We start from the raw sequence: 22,435 nt of genomic DNA, 5'->3' as shown, positions 1-22,435 counted from the left end.
TGACTGTCCGCGTTTGCTGTGCTTTGCCGTCGGCCCGGGTTTGGTTTGTCCCATCTGTTTGTGTCGTGGTTTTGCTTTTCCTGCCATTCTGTGGGTGTAGGGGGCGCGTTCTGTGACTCTGCCCTTGCACCTCTGTTGGCTCATGAGTGTGCACCGTTGGCTCCGGCACTGGGCTGGCTGCTCCGGGGTCTGCGGCAGGTTCCTGGACGTCGTCCGAGGATCTCGCGGACGCGCCTCCTCACGCGCCTCCCTTCCTGGCCTGTGTGAGGTGGCTGCTGTGCGTGTTTCACTTGGTGTTATAAACTCTGTTCTGCATTGTTGCCATTTACGTTTGGGCAAACGAGCCGTTCCCTTTAGAAGAGGGAAGGTGGGGTCCAGCCTGTGCGGGTCGCCCGCGGCTCTGCGTGTGGGTGCTCCGCAGGGAGGAGGGCAGCCAGCCGGCGAGGAATCCGCGCCGTCTCTGTGTTTCTGAGAAGGGTCTTCGTTTTGTCTTTATCTTTGGAAATTCTTTTCACCCGTTCCTTACAGGACCGTGGGCCATCGGGTCGTGCTGTCCAAGGAGGCCGCTCTGGTCCTCCGTACGCAACGGGGAAGATGTCTGTTTCCTCTGACTGCTTTTAAGATTTTCTCTTCATCGCCGGCTTCAAGCAGTTTGACTGTGATGTGCCTCCATGAGGTTTTCCTCGCGGATTTTGGGCTTCCTGCATCGGTGGGTTTATGGTTTGATCATCTGGCAGAGAGATAGAGATGCAAAGAGAGACAGAGACACAGGTAGGGAGAGCCGGTGAGACAGGGAGCAAGAGTCAGAGACAGGGAGGGAGAGAAGGAGTCAGGGGGGGGGGGGTGCCGGGGACAGACCGAGATGGGGTGGCGGGGAGAGACAGACACAGACACAGGGAAGGAGAGTCAGAGAGACAGGGACGGAGAGACAGAGACGGTGAGGGAGAGACAGAAAGACAGGGAGGGAGAGGCAGGGAATCAGGTAGGGAGACGCCGAGAGACTGGGAGGGAGAGACCGAGACACAGAGAGGGAGACACAGAGACAAGGAGGGTGAGATCTAGACAGCGTGGGAGAGACAGAGAGGGAGGGAGACCGAGAGACAGGGAGGGAGAGACCGAGAGACAAAGGGCTGCGCAGGGAAGGAGTAGTGGGACCTGTTCCCGGAGGGGCTGGTTGTGGGGCCTCCTACGGGTCAGGTCTCCTCCGGGCGGCTCAGAGAGGGTGCGGGGCCCCTCCACCGGGGCTCAGGGAGGGTGCCGAGTCCATCCGCGTACGCTCAGAGGGGTTTGGATGCAGGCACCATCCAGCGTCAGGGCATGGCCTTGGGGCGGTGGCTTGAGGGCCTGGGTGGCTGAGCCCCAGGAGCGCCCCCACGGCCCTTGGCTCTTCCTCCTCCCCCCTACTCCCCTCCCCCCCCCGCCCCTGTCCCCCTTCTCCCCTTCCCCCTTCAGCCTCTGCCCCACTTCCCCCCTTCCCCCATTTCCAAGCTCCCCAGGCTCCAGGGAGCACGCCCCCCCCCCCCCGCCTTGGTCCCTATCAGGTGAGTATGGCGATTTCTGAAACTTTTGAATTTTGAAAGCATTCCCCTTTCTCCACATCCTCTCCAACATTTGTTGTGTCCTGTCTGGTTCTTGTTCCCCATTCTCACGGGTGTGAGGTGGTATCTCATTGTGCTTTTGCTCTGTATTTCCCTGCCGGCCGGCGATGCAGAGCATCGTCTCGTGTGCTTGTTGTCCACGTCTATGTCTTCCTGTGTGACGTTTCTGTTCATGTCTTTTGCCCATTTCAGGGTGGCACTCTTGGTTTCTCTGCTGTTGAGTTGAATAAGTTCTTTTTTTTTTTTTAATTTTTATTTATTTATGATAGTCACACAGAGAGAGAGAGAGAGAGGCAGAGACACAGGCAGAGGGAGAAGCAGGCTCCATGCACCGGAAGCCCGACGTGGGATTCGATCCCGGGTCTCCAGGATCGCGCCCTGGGCCAAAGGCAGGCGCCACACCGCTGTGCCACCCAGGGATCCCCAAGATTGAGTTTAAACAAAAGAGCCTGAGCTAATTCTTCCAGAAGGTTTGTTACCTTGAATTCAGAGCCCTTTTCTGAGTATATTAGAAAAATAAGTAGTCCCACAGTGTCAGTCGATTCATGTATTAATGAGATGAGAGCTAACATTAATGAAACTAACTCTAAAGTAGTTGACTGCCAAGCTGATTGTTAAATTGGTTATTATGGAAACAGGAGAACCAACTCACACACTTAGAAATGAGGTCCCAGACTGGAAGTACTGGTAAATGTAGCTGCTCATAATCTAAGTTAAGTAATTCCTTGACAATCTGAGTAGATCTATATCAACATGGCGGTCTTATATGTAATGTAGGGTGTTTAGTAGGAAATTATCGAATGGACTTCATGATTCCCTAGAGCTTATTTTTGAGAGGTGCTAGGGAATAAGGAGGTGAAAAAAATGAATGCTCAAAAAAGTCCTATTTCCATCTTACACATTTGGGGAAACTGTACGAATATGTCCAAAGAATCTTGGTCTTCAGTAGTTTTATATACAGTAATAACTAACACCATAAAATAGCACTTATTTAGATAGAATTGATGGTAGATGTGGCAGTACTACATCCTTTTCTACAATGTCTGAGCATTTGTAGTACTTCAGACCTTTCTATCAGGCGTCAACATTAAATATTGAATACCTCTAGAAAGTGTGAAAATAATTATGTCTTTGGAAGTAGTTAACATGAAGTTTTTCCATGTGTCCCATTGGACTTTTCTAGTGATGATCCTCCTAGGATGCTTTATCAGTAGGTGTCAGGATTTTATGGACTAAAAAACTGATATTTTCTTTTACAGTTGAAATCTGTAAATCATCTTTATACTTAATTTTCTATGTCCTCTCATAGCGAAAAGTAAGCAAAATATGCCAAGACAGAGAATGATGGTCCCCCCACCAAACCTTGAGCATAACCGTTAAGGAACAAGAACTGTCGGAGATCTATGTGTGTGTATCTGTAGGTACATCCATGCATACATGGCAAGATTTAACAGAAATCACAATCCCGACATCATCTGTGGTTTATGTCACAGCTCTTCTCTGTCGTCAGCCTCTGTTTTTCTCTTTGGGCTTTCGTTGAAAACTACTCGGCCTCATGTCTTTCGCTCTGAGACTTTAACTATAATCCTTGAATTCTTAATTTCAGTTCAGAAACCCTAGTCTTAGAACTCATGAGTCTCCAGATTTCCATGACTGTCACCAAAAGTTGAAAATCCTATAGGTTTGCCCTTTTTTTTTTTTTTTAAACAAAAGACTTAAAAGCAAGAAAAAAAAAATGCTTCTTTCTGTCTTGACAAACATGAGGAAGAAACTGCAATCAGGAATACAGGTGGAAGCAACTCCTTCTGTAGCCTCCCCTTGTACTTTTAAAAGAGCTTTGTCATGTAGTTAATGATGGAGAAAGTTGACAACATGCATTCTATATGTCTGCTGTCCGCAGAGTGTATTGTGTGACCGTATTTTTTCCCCAGTCATTGAAAGGATTCTCCCAGTATGATACTCTTAATTTAAAAAGAGTGTTTTTTTTCTCCTTTAAAATAGTCATCATTTGGAACTGGAGGGTATGACGCTGAGTGAAGTAAGTCATTCGGAGAAGGACAAACATTGTAATGTCTCATTCATTTGGGGCATATAAAAATAGTGAAAAGGAAGAAAGGGGAAAGGAGAAAAAATGAGTGGGAAATATCAGAAAGGGAGACAGAACGTGAGAGACTCCTCACTCTGGAATACGAACAAGGGGTGGAAGAAAAGGAGGTGGGGTGGGCGTGTGGGGTGACTGGGTGACGAGCATTGAGGGGGGCACTTGATGGGATGAGCGCTGGGTGTTATGCTATATGTTGGCAAACTGAACTCCAATAAAAAAAATCATCATTATTTTCTGACATTTATAAAATGCAGTAAAAGATAAGGAAACCATCCTGAGAGGCAGGATGCCTCTCTCATTTGGCCATGTTTTTAACATGTTTTATTTATTTTCCTCCCTTATTATTTAAGGCTTTTATGTATGTATGCACTGACTTTTTTTATCAGCTATATTTTTGAGGAATAAGCTCTTCAATTTACAGGTGCTGTATCTTTTATAGTCATAAGTTCATTGGTTTCTAGAAATACACATTTGCTTCCATGTATCCATTAGAGTGCAACAATACTGAACTCCTATGGGATTTTTCACTGATGAAAATTGTTTTTATCCTTTCCTTTTGTATTGAAGCAGGTCTGAAGACCAGGAAGAAAGCTGACTGGTGATCTGAATTGCAAAATGTTGAGAACTGACCAGTGGGTTGTCATGGTGTCTGATGATTCTGTGTGTGTGTGTGTGTGTGTGTGTGTGTGTGTCTGTGTGCGCGCGCCTAATGACTCTTAAGTACAAAGGAAGTAGAGGGGGAGGTAGGAGGGTAGCAGGACTTAGCCTAGGAGAAGCTGATAGATAGATGTCAGGATTTTCGAGGAAGAGGAGCTGGGCAGGAAGGGATTCTAAGGAAGGAATGTGAGGAGGAGAACCCATCCAGGCTGCAAGAGAGGAGTGGGGCGGTCCGTGGATAGAGGAGGTGCCATCGGTTCCCATCCCCGCTACTGGGGAGGGGAAACTGGCCCCCGAGTAGGAAGGCACAATGGAGTCGGCCGCCCCTGTGTCCAACAGGAAAGAGATGGGCTTCCCCGCTCCCTGGAGCAGGACCCTGGGCTTGGCCTGGGTTAGGGGGTGTCCGAGTCTGGGCCCCGTCAGTCATCGTCCAGTCCGAGTAGTTGAAAGGCTGGACTTCCCGGCTCAGGGTTTCCTCCGTGTGGAGGCGCCGAGGATCCCCCGAGCCCCGGGCAGGCGGATTTCCAGGGGCCCATCGTTGGACATTGAGGGCATTGCCGCGTTGGCTCCTTGGGATTGGGACATCGACGGGCCCATTGTCCCTCGGTGCCGCATCTGAAGCAGGCCCCAGGCGGGGTTCGGTCGGTTCCCCCTTTCTGCGGGCTCGCGGAGCCCGCCGGCCGCAGGGCTGCCACCGAGGCTTGGGTCTGGAGTTGGACCTTCTGCTGGAGCCTGGCCTGCCTCTGAAGTTCAGCCACTTCCTCTCGGGTGTTAAGGACTTTAAATGCCATTTTCACCAGGTCGGGCATGGGAGTTTGAGGACCCTCCCCGGTCTTCTTTAGTTTTTTGCGGATATCGGAGGAGGACTGATACACCACTGCAGTGGTAATCCACGTTAGCGCATCTGTAAGGACCAGTAGGGGGGATCAAGGTGAAACTGTGGAACAGTCTGCGTGGGAAAAACATGACTCATGATGCTGGGAGTGGCATGCACACGAAGATTTTCTTACCCTTTAAGTTTCGTGGCAGAAGTCTCTCTTTTTATTCAAGTCTGACTCATAAAACACAAACCAGTACGTAAATTTCTCATGAGAAACTTTCCATGAAATGGTATAAGGAAAGAGGTCTTACAGGTGTTTCTTCCGCAAGTTCTGAAGTTCTGGGTTTTCAAGTGTGACCTTTGGTGGTTGATTTTTCTTCTCTTTTCCTTATGAGGAAAACATTTTTAAAGGAGACTGCATGATTCAGAGCTGTTCCTTAAGAGCGACAAAATGAAAAGAAGGACACCATTTCCTGTAGCTTCACTCTGAGGGACACAACCCCTCTGTCTCTGGCTTGTGACGCTTCCACGGCGCACTCCTGCAAGGATGGGAGCTTGTTGTCCTGTCGCTGGTCTGGGGTGGGATTAGAGATGACCCACGGGTGAAGGTGACAGCGGGAAAGCTCTCGTAAGCCCTGGTTTTAATCTGGTTCTGAGTTCAACTGTGGAGTCGTGCCGAAACCCAGGTTTTGTTCTCAGCTTTGTTCTAGGCGTTCACTAGCTCATGACAGAGTTCAGGAACTGGGTGAGTAGTAAGGAAGCCGTCTCTGTTGGAAGAAAAGCATCTTTATGATCTCCTATCTATGGGCTCATTTTCTAACTTACGAAGCATGTCAGGGAGTCTTGTGGGCTCTCAGCCTTAATTCCGTTTTCACGTAAGAAGGAGTTTTGCTCTGAACTCCCAGAAGAATGACAGGACGTTTGGAATTTCTGTTTAGATTTACATAGTGTTGCTGCTTTAAAAGCAATTTTTAGTCCTTTACTCAGACTAATGGTTTTCTAACATATGCAAATGAATTAAAATCTAGGAATGCAGTTGACATCCAATCATAATGATCATTTGTTAGTTAATTCTGTCTATAACACTTGGATCCCTAGGAATTTAGCTGTGGTTTTATGAGTTTCCCCGTATGATTGCCTGCAAATGTTTCTGTTGACTAAAATTGTAAGTGGTTTAAACTGTTCAAACAAATTACTTAGCAATTAAACCTCCAGCAAAATTGTAATTCATTTTAAATTTAGCACAGAGGTTTGATGCTCTTTCTGAGCAAAACAACGGGACATAACGGTGAAATACGGAAATTCGGTATTTTGCGTGAAGTGTTTCCGACAGGACAAAAACATTCCCAGCACTGGACATAGCAAAGCCTTCCACTAATGTGAATTAATTTTGTAGCGAAGGATCACTTGGGAGGATTCCTGCTTTTGAGTTTTATCCAGGTTTCATTCTTGAAGCACCCTTTCCATATATTTGTGTTTTATTCCTAATTTGTCGTACTTCACCTTTTGATATTTAAACAACTCACATGCAGCTAACCGAAGTCACGGTAGTATTCGCTTCTCTATCAGGTTATCACCTGCTATGTTGAGAATTGCAAAGCCAGAGCACATTACAAAGAGTCAGTTGGACTTTGATACCAAAATTGCATTTACGAGGTTCACACTCCTTTGTATTTCACCAGATAGAGACAGCAACAGTGTTCTCAGGTAATGTGTGCCTCGGCCTCTGTGCCAGAATTTATAGTGTCTGGATTTTAATATGTAGTGTTGATCTGTTAACCAAAGTTGTTTAGTTTTGCTTTGTTTTGTCCACAGAGGCATGGACACCTGCTCCTGGTGAGTCTTTACGCTGAATATACATACTCAGTTGTCGGTATGTATGTATGTATGTCACTTTGAGGTTCTCTCTCGCCAGTGTTATCATTCTTGGCAAAAAAAAGTCTCTGTGTTTGATGTCCTTTCTCGTTTGTTAGCCAGGGTCTACCAAAACCATTACTTTTTGATGACACTTCAGTTTTGGCCCAGAATGTCACAGTCTGTATTGAATCCGTCATTTCATCGATCCCTCGTGGCTTTTAATTAACTTTAGCAGGATTCGAAGATTTTCTTTCACTAAGGGGAGTCAGAGGAATCAGAGTCTTTCTCTACATTTTTTAATTCATTCCATAAAAATATTCCTGTGACGTAACCTGAACTCAAAACGCATTTCGTCAAGAGGGAGAATTAATCCAGTTTGATGAGCAAGTTCCGAATTCGATATGCTTTGTTTGATACTTGGTCCCGATGCTCCGCGTCCCGTCTTTGTGTTGTAGTTTTGTGTTCCCGTGCTAATTTTGCATACGTCCTTGCTCAGGAGTCTGGGGATTAGACTGCATTCTATCCCTGTTTTATGTCAGCTGGTATTTTCATTATTTTCATCTTGCTTGCTTTCAGATTTTCCCCTCCTTCCCCAACTTTTCCAATTGTTGAGGTCTTTTGTCTTTTTTTCTTGCCTGCTTTCTGGGAGTTTTGTTTAAGGGAAATGAACCTCTTGCTTCTTACAATTTATGTTTTCCTAGCCATTACTTAATTTTTTTAGGAAGATGAGCAGTTCAAAAAAAAACAACATGAATATATGTTTTTGTTACTGTGATAGGGGAACATCTTTATCATTTCTTGTCGAAAGCATTCTTCAACCCCGAGCATTTTACATACTAAAATGAATCTGTTGCCTATACGGAATGGAAGCCTAGCGTAGCAGTAAATGTTTCCCTCACAAATACAGTTTTTTATTGATTGCTAGCCATTTTGGTTTCATTTATTTTTATTTATTTTTTTTTAAAGATTATTTATTTATTTATTTATTCATAGAGACGCAGAGAGAGAATGAGAGGCAGAGACACAGGCAGAGGGAGAAGCAGGCTCCATGCAGAGAGCCCGACATGGGACTCGATCCAGGGTCTCCAGGATCACGCCCCGGGCTGCAGGCGGCGCTAAACCGCTGTGCCACCGGGGCTGCCCCTGGTTTCATTTATTAATGACTTTGTCACTGATCAGAAAACTCTGAGGTAGTATTTCTGTTTACTACTTCGGGAAAAGACTAATTAGGACCATTATTTGTAACTCCAACATAGCTTGTTAATTTTCAAGTTCATCGTACCGGAATATGCGCATGCGTGTGTGTTTGCAATCGTATTGATGTTTCAGAGTGTCTTCCTAAAGATTTACAATGTCTGTAGATAGCTATTTCAACATTTTGTGAGGTCTTATTTTTCTTTCTGCTTTTATTAAAATAACAGCATGTAAATAGCCCATACTTTTGGTTGTGTCCTATAAGAATTTCTGCCTGGAATACTTGGAAAGAATAATGCTAGTGTTATACGAATTTTGTCTTAATCATCAATTATCAACTATTTTTTAAACTATTTTTATCTTGAGTATGATAAATGATCATGTAGTCAAAGACTGTGTAGTTTAAACATATACTGTTCTTCGGTCGATAGTTTATGAGATTCATTTCATAGAACTGTCTTTATGTTTCCATTTTGTGCTCAGTGTCCTTTTGTAGAAATCCAGATTGACTACTTTACACTGTGCATATATTTAGAGCATCACAAATGTGGGCCATCAAAATGATAATTTCATGGTATCGGTGAAACTCTGGATAGAATTTTCTGTCCTATCATCTGTCAGAGCTTTAATTTGTTAACTTTACACCTCCTAAGTGTACTCAGTTATATCGTGACCCGGAAAGGTCGTTGAATATATGACACCTATAAGTACATACCTATCGAAAGTGTAATTAAGATGCACTTTGCCATTTTGACCAAAATGTCATAACAGCAGAGGCACGCCTAAGTCTCTTAGTGGGTTTGTGCTTGATGTATTGAGAGCAGTGTGGTCGAGAGTAACCCACTACTGGTCCCTGAGCCTCCCATGAAAACACATTCTGTATCAGAGGGTGGAGTACCTTTCACTTCTTCTTGACACCTGTTTTATTTTTTTTAAGAGTTTTATTTATTTATTCATAGAGACACACACACACACACAGAGAGAGAGAGAGAAAGGGAGGGGCAGAAACACAGTCAGAGGGAGAAGCAGGCTCCATGCAGACAGCCCGACCTGGGACTCGATCCAGGATCTCCAGGATCACACCCTGGGCTGCAGGCGGCGCTAAAATGCTGTGCCACCGGGGCTGCCCTCGCTACCTCTTATATGGTGCTACTCACTGCAGAAATGACAGAATGAGCATGGGACTACTCTGTAGGCACAGTGAACATTTCCCAAAGTTCAAAGTGCACAGTCCCTTCAGGGTAGTAGACTAGCACAGGACCTTGCTAGAAGAAGTTTTTCTTCTTTAAAAATAAAGCCCTTTGTTTTTTCTTTCTCATTTCATGTCAGAATCTCTTCAAAAAATAAGACATTTTACTTTGGAAAGAACTTTTCAGATAAATGATTGTTAAAAATGCAATCAGTGTATAGAAGTGCAAAAAGTAAACGGAATTGCAGATCTCGTCACTCGGAGACAGCTCCTGTTAGCTCTTGCTGATGTCTCTCACTGGTCACGTGTTCTCGTGCAGATTTAGAAATGTACATATAGGATTTTGTATAAATGAGAATCTGTTGATCGTGATGTTTTGCAGCATGCTCTGTCTCCTCCGTATATCATAGACATCATTGCATATATTTTATAGATAACAGATTTACATTATAATTTAATGACCTCACAATCTGTTGTTTATCTGCATCATGATAGTGCGATTTCACGCTACTTTAATTTATGATATTTCTAAGTGTTTACTGTGGAAACAATGCTATGTGTCAATCTTTCCTAAGTGATTATTTTCCTTGTTTAAGCTTGAGAGCTGGTGCTAAAGGCATCCCTCTCTAGTTCCCTCTGACCCGTCTTCCCCTTCATGTTTCCACCAAACGTGGTAGTTGCTTTCCTGTGTATACGCGAGGAATGGAGAAGATTGTCATTTTTATATTAAAGTGAACCCATATTTTATGTAGCCAGTTACAAAAATGTGAGATTTCAAAGAAATGTCTAATTTTCTTTGCATCAGCTCAGTTCTAAAGTTCTGTAACTCGTTCCCCCTTTCCTTTCATTAACAATCCTTTGACAGGAAACATTGAGAAATATTCTGAGTGTTTGAAATATCAAGTAGTGATTATCCAGTGGGGAAAAGGGAGTAATACTTAATATACTCCGATTTCATCTTTTTATGTCTGCTGGTTTTGATGTAAACACATGGTGTCATACTCTTGATGTTTTAGGAGAGCTTTAACAATTAAGTTTATAGTAAATTGTCATATCAGAATTAGTGATAAATACAGTAGCCCCATGTTCTGACCTAGGGTTAGCGGTCAGCCAGCTGCTGGTAGAAGTTTTTACTTTGCAATGCATAGGCATCCTAAAGTATCTCATGGTATCATGACATCTATAATTCAGGCATGAAAAATCAGGAATGGAGGTGAGAATCCATTTTTTTGGATTGGCCAATTGAAACCCAATATAATGTAAATGTATTATTTAAAAACATTTAAAAATAAAAATAAAGGGCAGAGTTTAAGCAATGGATCAGTCTTAACCAGAAAAATGTAGGAGCTTCTTCTGAAAAAAGAAAGTTCAGTATTTCGACTTTGGTCATATGTATACGTTCTAAGAACCAGGGAAGCTGTGTTGTGTTACCTTGGGCCTGTGTGTGTCAGTCAGCGGTAAATGACCGAGATCGTGTGGTTTTCATCAATATTAAGACTTACTGGGGCACCGTTTCTACAAGGTCAGGAATGACGGAGCGGAACATTTTCCCTAGAATGCTTTATAAGACGCCTTGAAAACATGAAGCAATTTAACCCACTTGATAGATAGTCCGTGGCTGCTGAGGTAAGGCTGCATGTCCAGAGCGCAGGGCATTGGCAGGAATACGGAGCAGCGGGGCCGCAGTGTGTGCTAGCCCCTTTCGGGGTTGGGGGGCCGGGGCTGGGGCCGGGGGGCCGGGGGGCCGGGGCCGGCTGAGGATGCGGCTCGGCCTGCGTCGCACACCTTCCATCGTGGTCCTCCTTTCTCTTTTGTGGAGAACACTTCTTTGCACACTCGAGTTATTCATCAATCTTCACACGTGTAGACTGGTCTAGCGATTTTCTGGTAGGAGCTTGTTTTCATATTTAGGCCCTCGGTTTTTATTGAGTCACCATCAGCAGTGATTCGAAAAAATCCTCTCCGTATTTGCAGGGTTGGAGATTTGTTTGAAATCTGACCATCCAAGAAGTCATTCTCTGCATGCCGTGTGACAAATGTGTAGCGTTACCAGCAAAGATCATATTAATTCCTTTAATTAACACGTGACTCGAGAAGTCTCAGATTAATCAGCACGTGACTCGTGGTTATTCGTACCCTTGTGGGAGTTTTTTTGCCACCAAATGCAAATACCAGGCTAAAAATACTGCTTTGTTTATACATGGAGCAAATATTCATCGCAATAGTCCTGTACATCTAAGAGAACAGAAAGTAATTAAAATGTTGATCACTATAGTAAATCTCCGCAACGGCTGCTTGTTTGTATTTCATATGTGTTCACGTTTCTGAGATGTTAGCTCTTGCACAACCACCTACCATGATTATCTGATATCCTCCAGAAGGTTAGCTGGGTGGTTTCCTATGTTACTGAGGAAAAACTTTCTTTTCGCAATCGAAAATGTCAGCGTCAATTTAAAGTGTAACACTAAGCACGTGCTTGCTCTCTGAATATCGCCCTCCAGCCACCCTGCCGAGGATCTGGCCGTGACACTTTGAGGAGATCATCGATCCTCACTGTTCACGGCACTTTGCCTGAACACCCGGGCTGCCAGGGCACCTCTGGATCCAGCTGCCGTTGTTTCCGTGACCCAAGGTGCGCTGACCGTAGCAATTTACATTATGTGCGCAAATTAAAAGTTACCTTGCAACAGCAGTTTACTTTAAAAAATGACCTCGTTTTCCCCCATGTTAAAGTTCTGTTATGTTATAGGAGTTGCATTTTTGTATGATGCAAGGATCTTTTCGTAGGACATAGTCACCCGCCATGATGAGGATAGGTTTCTTTTTTCTTTTCATTTGGGCTTAGGTCGGAATCTCCATAAGGAAAATTATCTTATCTTTCATCATCTTGTGCTATATCGGAATATATATATATATGCTATTTGATTGCATGTTTTCAATTTAATTACATTTTTTTTACCAGATTTAAGTCTAAAATAATTCAACTTGTCATATATTGCTGAAAATCTTTCTTCTTTCTGCTCCTAAATTCTCCACTTGAACTGTCACAGTGGTCTGATTTATCCTGTCCTGTTTATAGTTGTAGTGATAGAGAGAAATACCTACTTAACATTTTCAATGCAAATTGTTTTAGTTGCAGACTGCAACATGAGCATACTGTTAAATCTAGCATTATCCGAGTTTTGGATACCATTAGTATCTTTTGTTTTCCTCACAACTTTTTAGGTCTGCGATGAGGGAAGGAAAATAGAAAACTTCGAATCATTAACATTTTATGATCCTCTAGGATAGAGACCTGACTTTGGCTGTTCAATCAAAATTTTGCTGTTCGGGTTTGAACAGTGTTAACTGGGAAACGGCCACCCCATTAAAGAGTGTTCCCCCCAGTATTGGTAGAGACAAAGTAAAGTCAGATACACGCTGTATCTGTCATTTTTGTTACAACTTACTATTGTTCTTCAGTTTCTGATTGTTCATTATTTTAAGGCACATGTGAGCCTTGTGCAAGTACATTGAAGTGTCGTGCTCTTTTGGTGAGAAAATCTTTTGTATTTATCAGAGAGCACATGGATACATACGGTATATAAGATTTTTCTGTTTCTGACGCACTTTTTTTTCTTCCCCTAGAGATGTAGAGCTTTGGGGATCATGAACAGTTTTCATCCTGGCTTGTAATGATCTGTTTGTCCATAGATAGGAAAATGTTATGAAATAATACTAAATATTCCTAAGTAAGATTATACCTTGTAGAGATCAAAGCCCAACATGCATGCACCCAACATGCATGCAGTTAGATTTTTGTCATCTTCCGGAGCAGTGAGTATGCGTGGTGTACGGTGGCCATAAGCACATGTATTCTGTGTCGGCTGTCTCTTACCTCGGTCTACTTATGTTTTCAGTAGCATGGCTAATGTTCATTATAAAATCTTGATCTTATCCGTGAAAGTCTGTAGTAAATGTAAACTTTCAAGTGTTTGACAGCGGCACGATCCGCCAGGCTGGGAAGCTCATTTGACTAATAGGTCGTTGGCCTACTCTTAATTCAGCCTTTTGTCCATCCAGCTGCGTGACCTTGTGTGCATTCCTTTAAATCTCTGTCTCTCGTCTGTGCACGCGTGGGATTCCGGGGGAGCTGGAGCTGGGGTCGCAGCCCCGAGTTCCCTGTGTTCCACAGCAGCTGTACTTGCTTAAACAAACCTCCTTGACTCTCCGAGCCTGGTTTCGTGCTCTGAACCCTTGATGTGATCCGATGCAGACTGTCGTGAGGATCAATTGAGGCAATAAATGGAAAGCCCTGTGAGGGGCTTGTGGCGAGGAAAGCTCTGTGTAGGCTTATTAATCTCTAGTACCTGACTTTGAACAACACCATTACTTCCTGATGAAGTACTTCATCAGTACTTCCTAATGGCCGACCTGATGCAGCGTCAGCCAAGTTATTTAACCTCTTAAGCTCCATTCATTCAACTACAAATATGGAGAATTACTCTTTCTTCCAGAATTCTCATAAGGAGTGAACTACATGAGCTTAAGTAGGTAACATGTCACAGCAGTGACGTCAGGTCTTCCTATCCTGTCACTGGGTATCACCTCTGCCTCGTGCATTTTCATCTAGTGAAAGCTTCCTGAGGCCTAGCCTCATTTTAAGTTCTGGGGGAGAGTGATGAGCAAGACAAGGACTCTGTATTTCTGGAGCTGACTTCCTTGTGGGGTCTCAGGAAATAGAGGAGTGAGCCAATCAGTAATTTCAGAAAGCAGTAGGTAGTGTGGAGGAATGATGTTGGGTGACAGGCAAGGAAGTGACGAGGGGTAGGGGTAGTCATGGCAGAGGTTAGCGGTTGCAGATAGATCTGTTGCAGAAGGCAGCCCCAGAGCGTTTTGTAAAGACTTTTCTTTGAGATAGTCATAGACTCCCATGCAGTTGTAAGAAATGACACAAAATATTACCATGCAGAGTACCGTAATACACACATAACCAAACTAAAAGTCCGAGCATTCTTTGTGAGGCATTTAGAGTCGAATCTTGAATGATGAGAGGGATTATGTCAAAGAGCATTCCAGGTGGAGGGAATAGAGAGGTGCCGATTCTGAAGTGGGAAGACGTTGGGGCGTCGTCTTCACTGAGCAGGGCCACTGTGGCTGTGACCCTTGCATGAGGGAACGAGGGCTTTATGAAAGGTTGAGCATCCAAGCCACTGTGTCCTGCAGGGCCTTGACGGTGGTGGTGCGAGACTTGTGTTCTTTGTGCAAGCAATCACACTGGTTGTGCTTCAGCAGAGTGCTCAAGATCTCCCTCCATAGTTTGTCAAAACTGTCACCCCCACCCCATTTTTAAATTGGACCTCAAACTTTTTCATCTCAAGTATCAACAGTACAGGATGGAGTTTCTAGTGTATGGGAAAAGTTGACCTTATAAAAGTATTTTATATCTCAGTATTGAATATGTATCCAATAGGACGTTACTACCATGATAGTTTGATGCTCACTATATCCCTTTGAACTTTACCTGACTGAGCTCTCCCTTTTCACTGTCAGAACAATTATATTTGCTTTTCTTCTTGAACTCCTGTCTCTTTCATTTCCTCCATAGATTTTATTTTATGGTTTTTATAATGGGAAGATGTTTTAACAAGTATCCTGTCATTTGTCTGTGTGTATGTGTGTACATATAGAGACCCGTATACATACACATGGACGTAAGGTTTCTAAAGTTTTAGTGTCTTTGGCTACTATTCTAAGTGTGAAAATCGGTCAGAAAGAATTGTTATCATAAATAGTACTGATGCACAATTGATATAAACGGCAAAATTAATAGTATGATTGGTAATTTTTAAACATGAAATATAATGCCATTGGGATGCCTCTCTTAGCAAGGTGGAGAGAGAGTTTATAAAATTTCAGTTCATGTACCCATGAATGAATACTATGACCAGGGTGATGTAAAGTCTGGTGGAAATTAATAGTAAACATAAATGATATGCTGTGGGGCTTCGAAATGAAGTTTGAATGATTATTAGGTATGTTGTTTGTATATTATATATGTTTATAGTATGTCATTACAGTAGGATGAATTACACTGTTTTCGAAGTCCATGTAATGTTAACAAGGGCATGCTAGGAATGAATAAGCAGGAAGGTGCTTACCTTCCTGATGAGGGGGTAGATGTGTGTAAAAACTTGATACTGTTCCTCTAAGTTTGCATAAATGTTTACGTAACGATATATCTTATGTTATAATATTAAATATATATGTATATATATATATTTATACTGATATATATATATATATCAGTTCTGAGAAATGATTCTTTGACTTAAAATTGGTCTACTGGAAATTCATGTAGCATCTTTCACCTCTTCCTCCTTGAAATGTCACAGAAAATACGTAACTGAGACAGACCAAGGCATGTGTGAGTGGGCGGGCTCTGGCTCCTGACTCAGCACTGCGACTTTGTAGATAGTGTGTGTGAATTATTTCCCAGGATTCTTTTCTTCTTTTCTTTTTTTTTTTTTTAAGCCAAACCTGAGGTAATTCCATGCTTAGAGACATTATAGGTCTTTGCCGTGAGCTTTCTGCCTTGGTGAGTTGAGTTTCCGCTGTCTGCAGCCTTTCTTTCCTGTTCTCTTTGTGCGTGGCTCCCAGTCAGCTTGACGCCCTTCCCTGATGATCCTTCGGGATTGAGGAGGCAGGATCTCTCAGCAGGAACCGCCACCACTCTCACCATCCCATCGTCACTGTCCCTGAATTTAGGACAGATGAATTTAGGCCAGGTGGCGTGTGTCTGCTGTCATGCTCCTCTTTTTATGGAAATGAACGCAAAGAAGGAAAGACTGGATGTTCTGTCCCAGGCTCAGTGACGCCTTGACTTTAGAAAGGCTTTGCGGTTAACAGGGGATTCTGTGGTGTTCCAGTGCCTTTTACCACTCACTCTGGAGCACAGTACAGGAGGAGCAAGGAGGAGGCCTTCGTTCTGGTAAGTGACAGAAAAGCGGCGGTGGGGTAGGATGTGATGAGGGCGAAATGGCATCGGGTGCTACCTCCGGAGCTTTCGTCAGCTTTCGGGGACAGGAAGGACTAGCTGAGCCAGGGATCAGGAATCGACAGCTGTAAACCATCTGGACCTAACTGCTGTCTTTCAAAATTCTTCACGTGCCCTAGGAGTGTGTGGAGGTCATGGTCTGAGTCGGAAGGTGGTGGCAGATGGACATGTAAGCGCACACGTGTTTTCATTCTGCCTCTTGAATGTGGGAGTTGGTGTCTTTCTGCAGTTTGGGATCCTTGGCTGTTCTCTCTCTGGACGTTGCTTCTGTCTCTGTCCCTCTTTTCCTGGGACCTCAAGTAAAGTATCATGGGCCTTTTGCTGTGGACCGTGTGTCTTCTGTTCTTTTCATTGCTTCTTCTGCCTACTCTCCAGTTTTGGTATTGTCTGTGTGCTCTGTCTCAGAACCCACGAATCTTGTCCTTTCCTATGCCATCCGAGTTTTCTGTTAAGCCATCAATGAATGTTTGATGAAAGATAGTTTATTTTATCAATCTAGAATATCCATGTGATTTCTTCATATGCATTACACTCTCCTCATTCAGTTCTCCATCTGTTGCATCCACTTCTGTCCATCTTGTTACCTGTTTTTCTTACCAAGATCTTACTTACTTCACAGTCTTTGCTTATTTTTATTCTGAATTATTGGTTGCATTTTCCTTCCCGTGTACGTTTCTGGTAACTCTTTGGATGTGTGCCTAACATGGTGAATGAAAGAAAATCGAGGGCCAGATGGTTTATTTGGTTGGTCGATAGTCCCTTCTTCTCTTTGGTGCATCGAGCTGGCCTTCGGTGCCCCTGTAATTTGTCCCTGTTTTTCCCCTGTGGACAGTCTGTGTTTTGACTGAGACCCACTAGTCAGAAGCAGGCTCTTTGTCCTCAGCACTGGAAGGCCTCACAAGCACTACGCTAGTCCTTTCAGGGATTTGGAGCGTCATACTTAGTCTTCTGCCCCATGCAGCTCAGTCATCTGGCAGCTCCCACGTGGGTGGGTCTGTGTTTGTGGGAGACCCGTTCTCGCTAGCAGAGGCTCATCCCGTAGGTACTGCGAGGCCACGGTAACCTTCGCTCGGTCCCGTCCCCTTCACCTCCCACCTTGCCAAAGCACAGGTCCTGTGGGAACGTCAGCCTTGCATCTGGGCCTCCTTGAGTTTCCAGTGTGTCACTGTATGGTGGTGGTGTCCTCTTATCCCAGTGGAGCTGATGTCCTGAGCTGGAATCGGCAAGTGGCCTGGGGACAAAATGGTGCCCCAGCATCAGCCTCCCCAGTGAAGGGCTCTCTGTCCTCTGCACAGATCCTTTACCTAGCTCTGGTCATCTGACAGCTTCCTGACTATCGCCAGGAGCACGTCTGTGCGTAACCAGCCTTTTCTGGTTGTTGGGATGGAGGCTTCAGCTTGCACCATGTATGTATGTATGTATGTATCTTCTCAGGAAGCGGAAGTCCCTGATTTAATAAAAAGCTTAGAAATTGTGATGTGTTAATACCTTAAAGATGGTGGTGAGCAAGTTCTTGGTAACTGATGATGCACATAGCGAGTGCCCCATTACTGCTTTTTAAATTGGATGCAGAGTTCTTTGTTCACTGTACACAAGAATGTGTGATTTTTTTCATTCTTTTTTTTAGATTGTATTCAAATTCAAGTTAGTTAACATATAGTGTAGTATGAGATTCAGGGGTAGAATGGAGTGATTGATCGGTTGCATATAACACGTAGTGCTCATCACTTCACATGCCCTCCTTAATGCCCATCCCCCAGCTACCCCATCCACCACCCACCTCCCCTCCAGTGACTCTCACTCTGTTTCCTACGATTAAGAGTCTCTTATAGTTTGCCTCCCGCTCTGTTTTTATCTCATTGTATTTTTCCTTCTCTTCCCCATGCCCATCAGTTTCGTTTCTTAAATTCCACATATGAGTGACCCAGAGGGCTGACACACCCAGCCAGAGAAGCAGGGCGCCCGGGGCGCAGGGCAGCCCTGAGCCAGCAGGTATCCCCGGGACTTCACAGCAGCTGCTGTGGGAAGCTGAGGTGGGGGGCGCGTGGAGGCAGGAGTCGGGGCCGAGTCCTGGCACCTTCCCCACCAGAGGCCGTCTCCCTACATGCAACAGCGGGCTGCCCCCAAACCCTACACGCAACATGTTTGCCAGATGCCCAACCGCCTGGGGGTTGAAATGGCAGGGGTCCGGAGCACCCTGGGTGATGGAGGACCCCAGAGCTGTGTGGGGCCCCGCCTGGCCCCTCTCCCACAGCCCTGTGGCTGCTTCTGCAGCAGAGCTCCTCTTCGCTGGGGACCCGCCGGTCTGGGGTCTCCTGTCCCGGGCCCCCCTGACCACCGGACAGCTGACAGGTGGCCCCCGGGACTCCTACGCCTTTGAGCTCGAGCACGAGCTCCTGCTTGGCAGCCCCTCCGTGGCACCTGCCAACCCAGACCCTCTGCGGGCCAGGCACATGGTGGAGGGCTCCTAGGCCCCTGCTGCGGGCTGCCAGGAGACCCCACCCAGGCCATGCGATGGCCTCGACCTGGGCAGCTTCGCAACCACCTGCCCTGCAGGAGAGCCTGTCCCAGACCGCCAGCCTCCCCACCGCTATACCCACACCAGGACCCCTCCTCGGGGAGAACCTGGGCTGTTGGGGATCTGTCGGCAAAAGACGCCAGGGGCCTACCCCCTGACCTGCAGAGCGTCTGCCGGTACCAAGCCTGTGCCACATGGATGGCAGAGGCAGGGAGGCCCCACTGGAGCAGCATGCGGGGAGGGGGGGCGGGGAGGTCCAACACCAGCCTCAGGGTCATGCCTTCCTCTGTCGCCCTCACACCATGTTTGCATCAAAACATCCCCGAGTGCATCCGGCTCTGGCTAAACAGCGTGGGAAGCAGCATGACGGAGAAGGCGGGAGGCCCGGCCTGGTTTCGTCCTCCATGCTAGCCAGACGGGAGACCACCCAGCCGGGACAGCCCCGCCAGGCTGCTGTGCCTGCCGGCCTGGCGGGGTGACACTCACCACGTGCCTCCCAGCGTGGGCTCCAGTGTCCATGGGCCTGGTCCCCTCAGGGCAAGGGGAACACACAAGGCCATACCCAGGTCCGGGCTCAGCTGCAGAGGGCAGGCCAGGGCAGCTGTCAGGCTGCACGCAAGCTGACCTCTGGAGGCCATCCAGCCCTCAAGAATCACATCCAGGAAAGGAACTAGGCGGGGGAAGGGGAGGTGTGCCGGGGGTGGGGGTGATGGGGTGCCGGCCACTGATGGGGGCACTTGATGGGGTGAGCACTGGGTGTTATTCTATACGTTGGCAAATTGAACACCAATAAAAAGTCAATTACAAAGGAAAAAAAAAGGAACTGACACATGTTTCCTAACTGATGGGAATGCTAAATCCAAGTTAGATATTAGCAAAAATTAGAGATATAACATTTTTCCCATCGATGTTCCAAGAAAAAAAAAAAAAAAAAGAATCACACCCAGGGAGAGCACCAGGGGCTTGAGCAGACGGCTGAGCAGGGAGCGGCGTGTGAAATGACGGTGTTACCCCCCCCACACCCACCGAGGCTGGGACCTATGCCAGCGGGAGGCCCACGGGAGCGCCGCCTGCCTGTGGGGCAGACCCGGGTGGCTGTGGGTCTGTCCTCAGGTGGGCAGTCCTGGGCTCACTCCTCTCCACACCGCAACTGCCGCCTCCCAGACATTCCTTTCTACGTAGAACATGGATACTGTTCTCCCTCCCACACGTTTTGGGGCAAACTGTTGAAAGATGGGGCCTCTCCTCCCTGGCAGATAATCTCTGGTCCTGGGCAGTTGTGCGCTAATGCCACCACGCATCCTCCATTGACTCGAGAAGCGTCGCCAGAGCCTGCCCAGAAGCACGGTCCCCGGGACTGGAGTGTGGCCGACGTGCTGTGCCCGGGAGGGTGCAGGCAGATGGGTGAGCCCAGCACCGCAGGGCGAGACTCGCTCCACGGGGTGCCGGCATGGGGGGTGTCCTCTGGCTGAAGCTTCGGGATCCTGCGCTCACTTCAGCTTTTCAGAACCTGCTGGAGACCCATGTCAGCTCTGCAACGAAAATCCTTTTTTCTTGAAAGCTCATCAGATTTCTGAAAACCACAGGTTAGAGCAGACACAGTTCAGAAGACACTGAGGAATCCCCTACTTTGGCGTCTGCTTTGTCCGTGAGCCAGGGACCTCGTGGCTGGAGTTCCGGAAACGCACACACGCAGAGAAGAGTCTCGGAAGCAAGTGACACACACGGACGCCGAAGTGCTTAAATACAGATTTATTGCAAACCGACACTGGAGAGGGGGCTTCGCGGACGGGCACCCTGGTCTCCGCGGACCTCGGCTGACTGAGCCCAGTGGCCAATCTGCGGCGGCCGGTCTGGAGAGACAAAACACGCAGGCTGCACCGGCTCCAGGGCCCAGGCCGGCAGCAATGGGCAGAGGACACCCACGAGGACGGCCCGCCATCGGCCGCATGGCCCCGTGCCCCAGCCCGCCACTCTGACGCTGGTGAGCCGCTGCCACGGCAGGCGGGGTAGGCCAAAACGCAACACTGAAAACGACGTCAGATAGAGAAGACGACAGACCATGGAGTGTATGGCTCCCCAGTCTCCCGAGTAGCTGGGGTACGGTGCACGTCCCACGTCGTCACACCAGAGACCCCGACGAGACCATCGAGGCCGGTTCTCATGTACGTGCGTGCCATAAGAACCCTGGGACATGGGACAGGTGTGCAAATCCTGGGGACCCTGAGGATGGGCCTCAGCAGCTCCAGCAACAGGCTCCGGCCGAACTAGGGGGGCAGAGCTCTGCGCCCCCTTGGCGATGCTCCTCCCATCCATCTGGTGTCTGCACCTCCTTTGAAGGCCCGAGAGCCACCCGATGCTTCCCAGGGGCTGCTTCGGACATACTCAGGAATCCCCACCCGTTTCTGGCCACCGGGAGCCACAAACCTGCCCCCACACGACTGACGAGTCAGCTCCCGCCTACTCAAGCTGTTTGAAGGGGGCCGTTTCTGGAGGAACCATCGCCTAGAAAGGAGTCCTCCTCAGCCCCCAGGACAGCCCCGCAGGGAAGGTCCCAGGAAACCTGCCAGCTGACAGCCCCACAGAGCAGCGGGCACGCGGCCTGCGGGCCTGGGGTAGCTCAGGCCCCACGGGCAGAGCAGAGGCAGGAGGAAAGGCCGTGGCTGTGTCTCCCGAGGGCACCCGGTGGGCTCCCCGAAAGGACCAGGCCCCACAGAGGATGTGGGAGGACAGTTCCTGCTGCGTCTGTGGCCTACTCGGGAAGCTGTCCCCACATCCGGCAGCGCCGACCAAGAGCCCCAGTCTGGTCTCCCCGACGGGGCTGAGCAGCCGGCGGACGCACACACACCAAGAGAGCGCAAGCATGAGTGTGCAAGAGAGATGAAGGCGAGGGCCCCCCGCGACCCCCTTGGCAGCAGCCGGCCCATTACCCGCTCCCCGGGCCCAGCACCAGGAAAGGAAGCAGAGCCCACGCAGCAGCAGCAGGAGGAGAGCGGGTGGCCGGCGTCTCGCTCGCCCCACGCTGCTCCCGACAGGGTGGCGACGCAGGGCCGGGCGCCGCGGGTTCACCCTTCTTTTTAAAACGATTTTTTTTTATTGGAGTTCGGTTTGCCGTCATGTAGCATAACACCCAGCGCTCATCCCACCAAGTGCCCCCCTCAGTTCCAATCACCCAGTCACCCCAACCCCCCACCCACTTCCCCTTCCACTACCCCTTGTTCTTTACCCAGAGTTAGGTGTCTCTCACGTTTTGTCACCCTCACCGATATTTTCACTCATTTTCCCTCCTTTCCCTTTATTCCCTGTCACTAATTTTTATATTCCCCAAAAGAATGAGACCATATAATGTTTGGCCTTCTCACATTGACTTATTTCACTCAACATAATACCCTCTAGGTCCCTCCACGTCGAAGCAAATAGGGGGTATTTGTCATTTCTCTTGGCTGAGGAATACTCCATTAC

General features: G+C 47.1%; 2 protein-coding genes across 2 annotated transcripts in view; both read left to right on the top strand.

The window, feature by feature from the left end:
* The window catches only part of LOC140629485 (adenylate cyclase type 1-like), a 347,929-nt gene that overhangs the window by 28,431 nt on the left and 297,063 nt on the right, over window positions 1-22,435 (top strand). Inside the window, 1 exon segment of the mRNA XM_072818990.1 lies at window positions 529-709. Within this exon segment, the coding sequence (XP_072675091.1) occupies window positions 529-621 (93 nt within the window). The 3' untranslated portion in view covers window positions 622-709.
* Window positions 672-22,435, top strand: part of LOC140629484 (adenylate cyclase type 1-like) — a 40,460-nt gene continuing 18,696 nt past the window's right edge. Inside the window, exons 1-3 of the mRNA XM_072818989.1 lie at window positions 672-709; window positions 16,328-16,389; window positions 16,575-16,624. Of these exons, the coding sequence (XP_072675090.1) occupies window positions 672-709; window positions 16,328-16,389; window positions 16,575-16,624 (150 nt within the window). The remainder of the gene's footprint in view (window positions 710-16,327; window positions 16,390-16,574; window positions 16,625-22,435) is intronic.

Source organism: Canis lupus (assembly GCF_048164855.1).
Source record: "Canis lupus baileyi chromosome 15 unlocalized genomic scaffold, mCanLup2.hap1 SUPER_15_unloc_1, whole genome shotgun sequence".
Taxonomy (NCBI): Eukaryota; Metazoa; Chordata; class Mammalia; order Carnivora; family Canidae; genus Canis; species Canis lupus.
The sequence above is the reverse complement of the archived record's forward strand: the minus strand, read 5'-3'. Positions and strand labels throughout refer to the sequence as shown.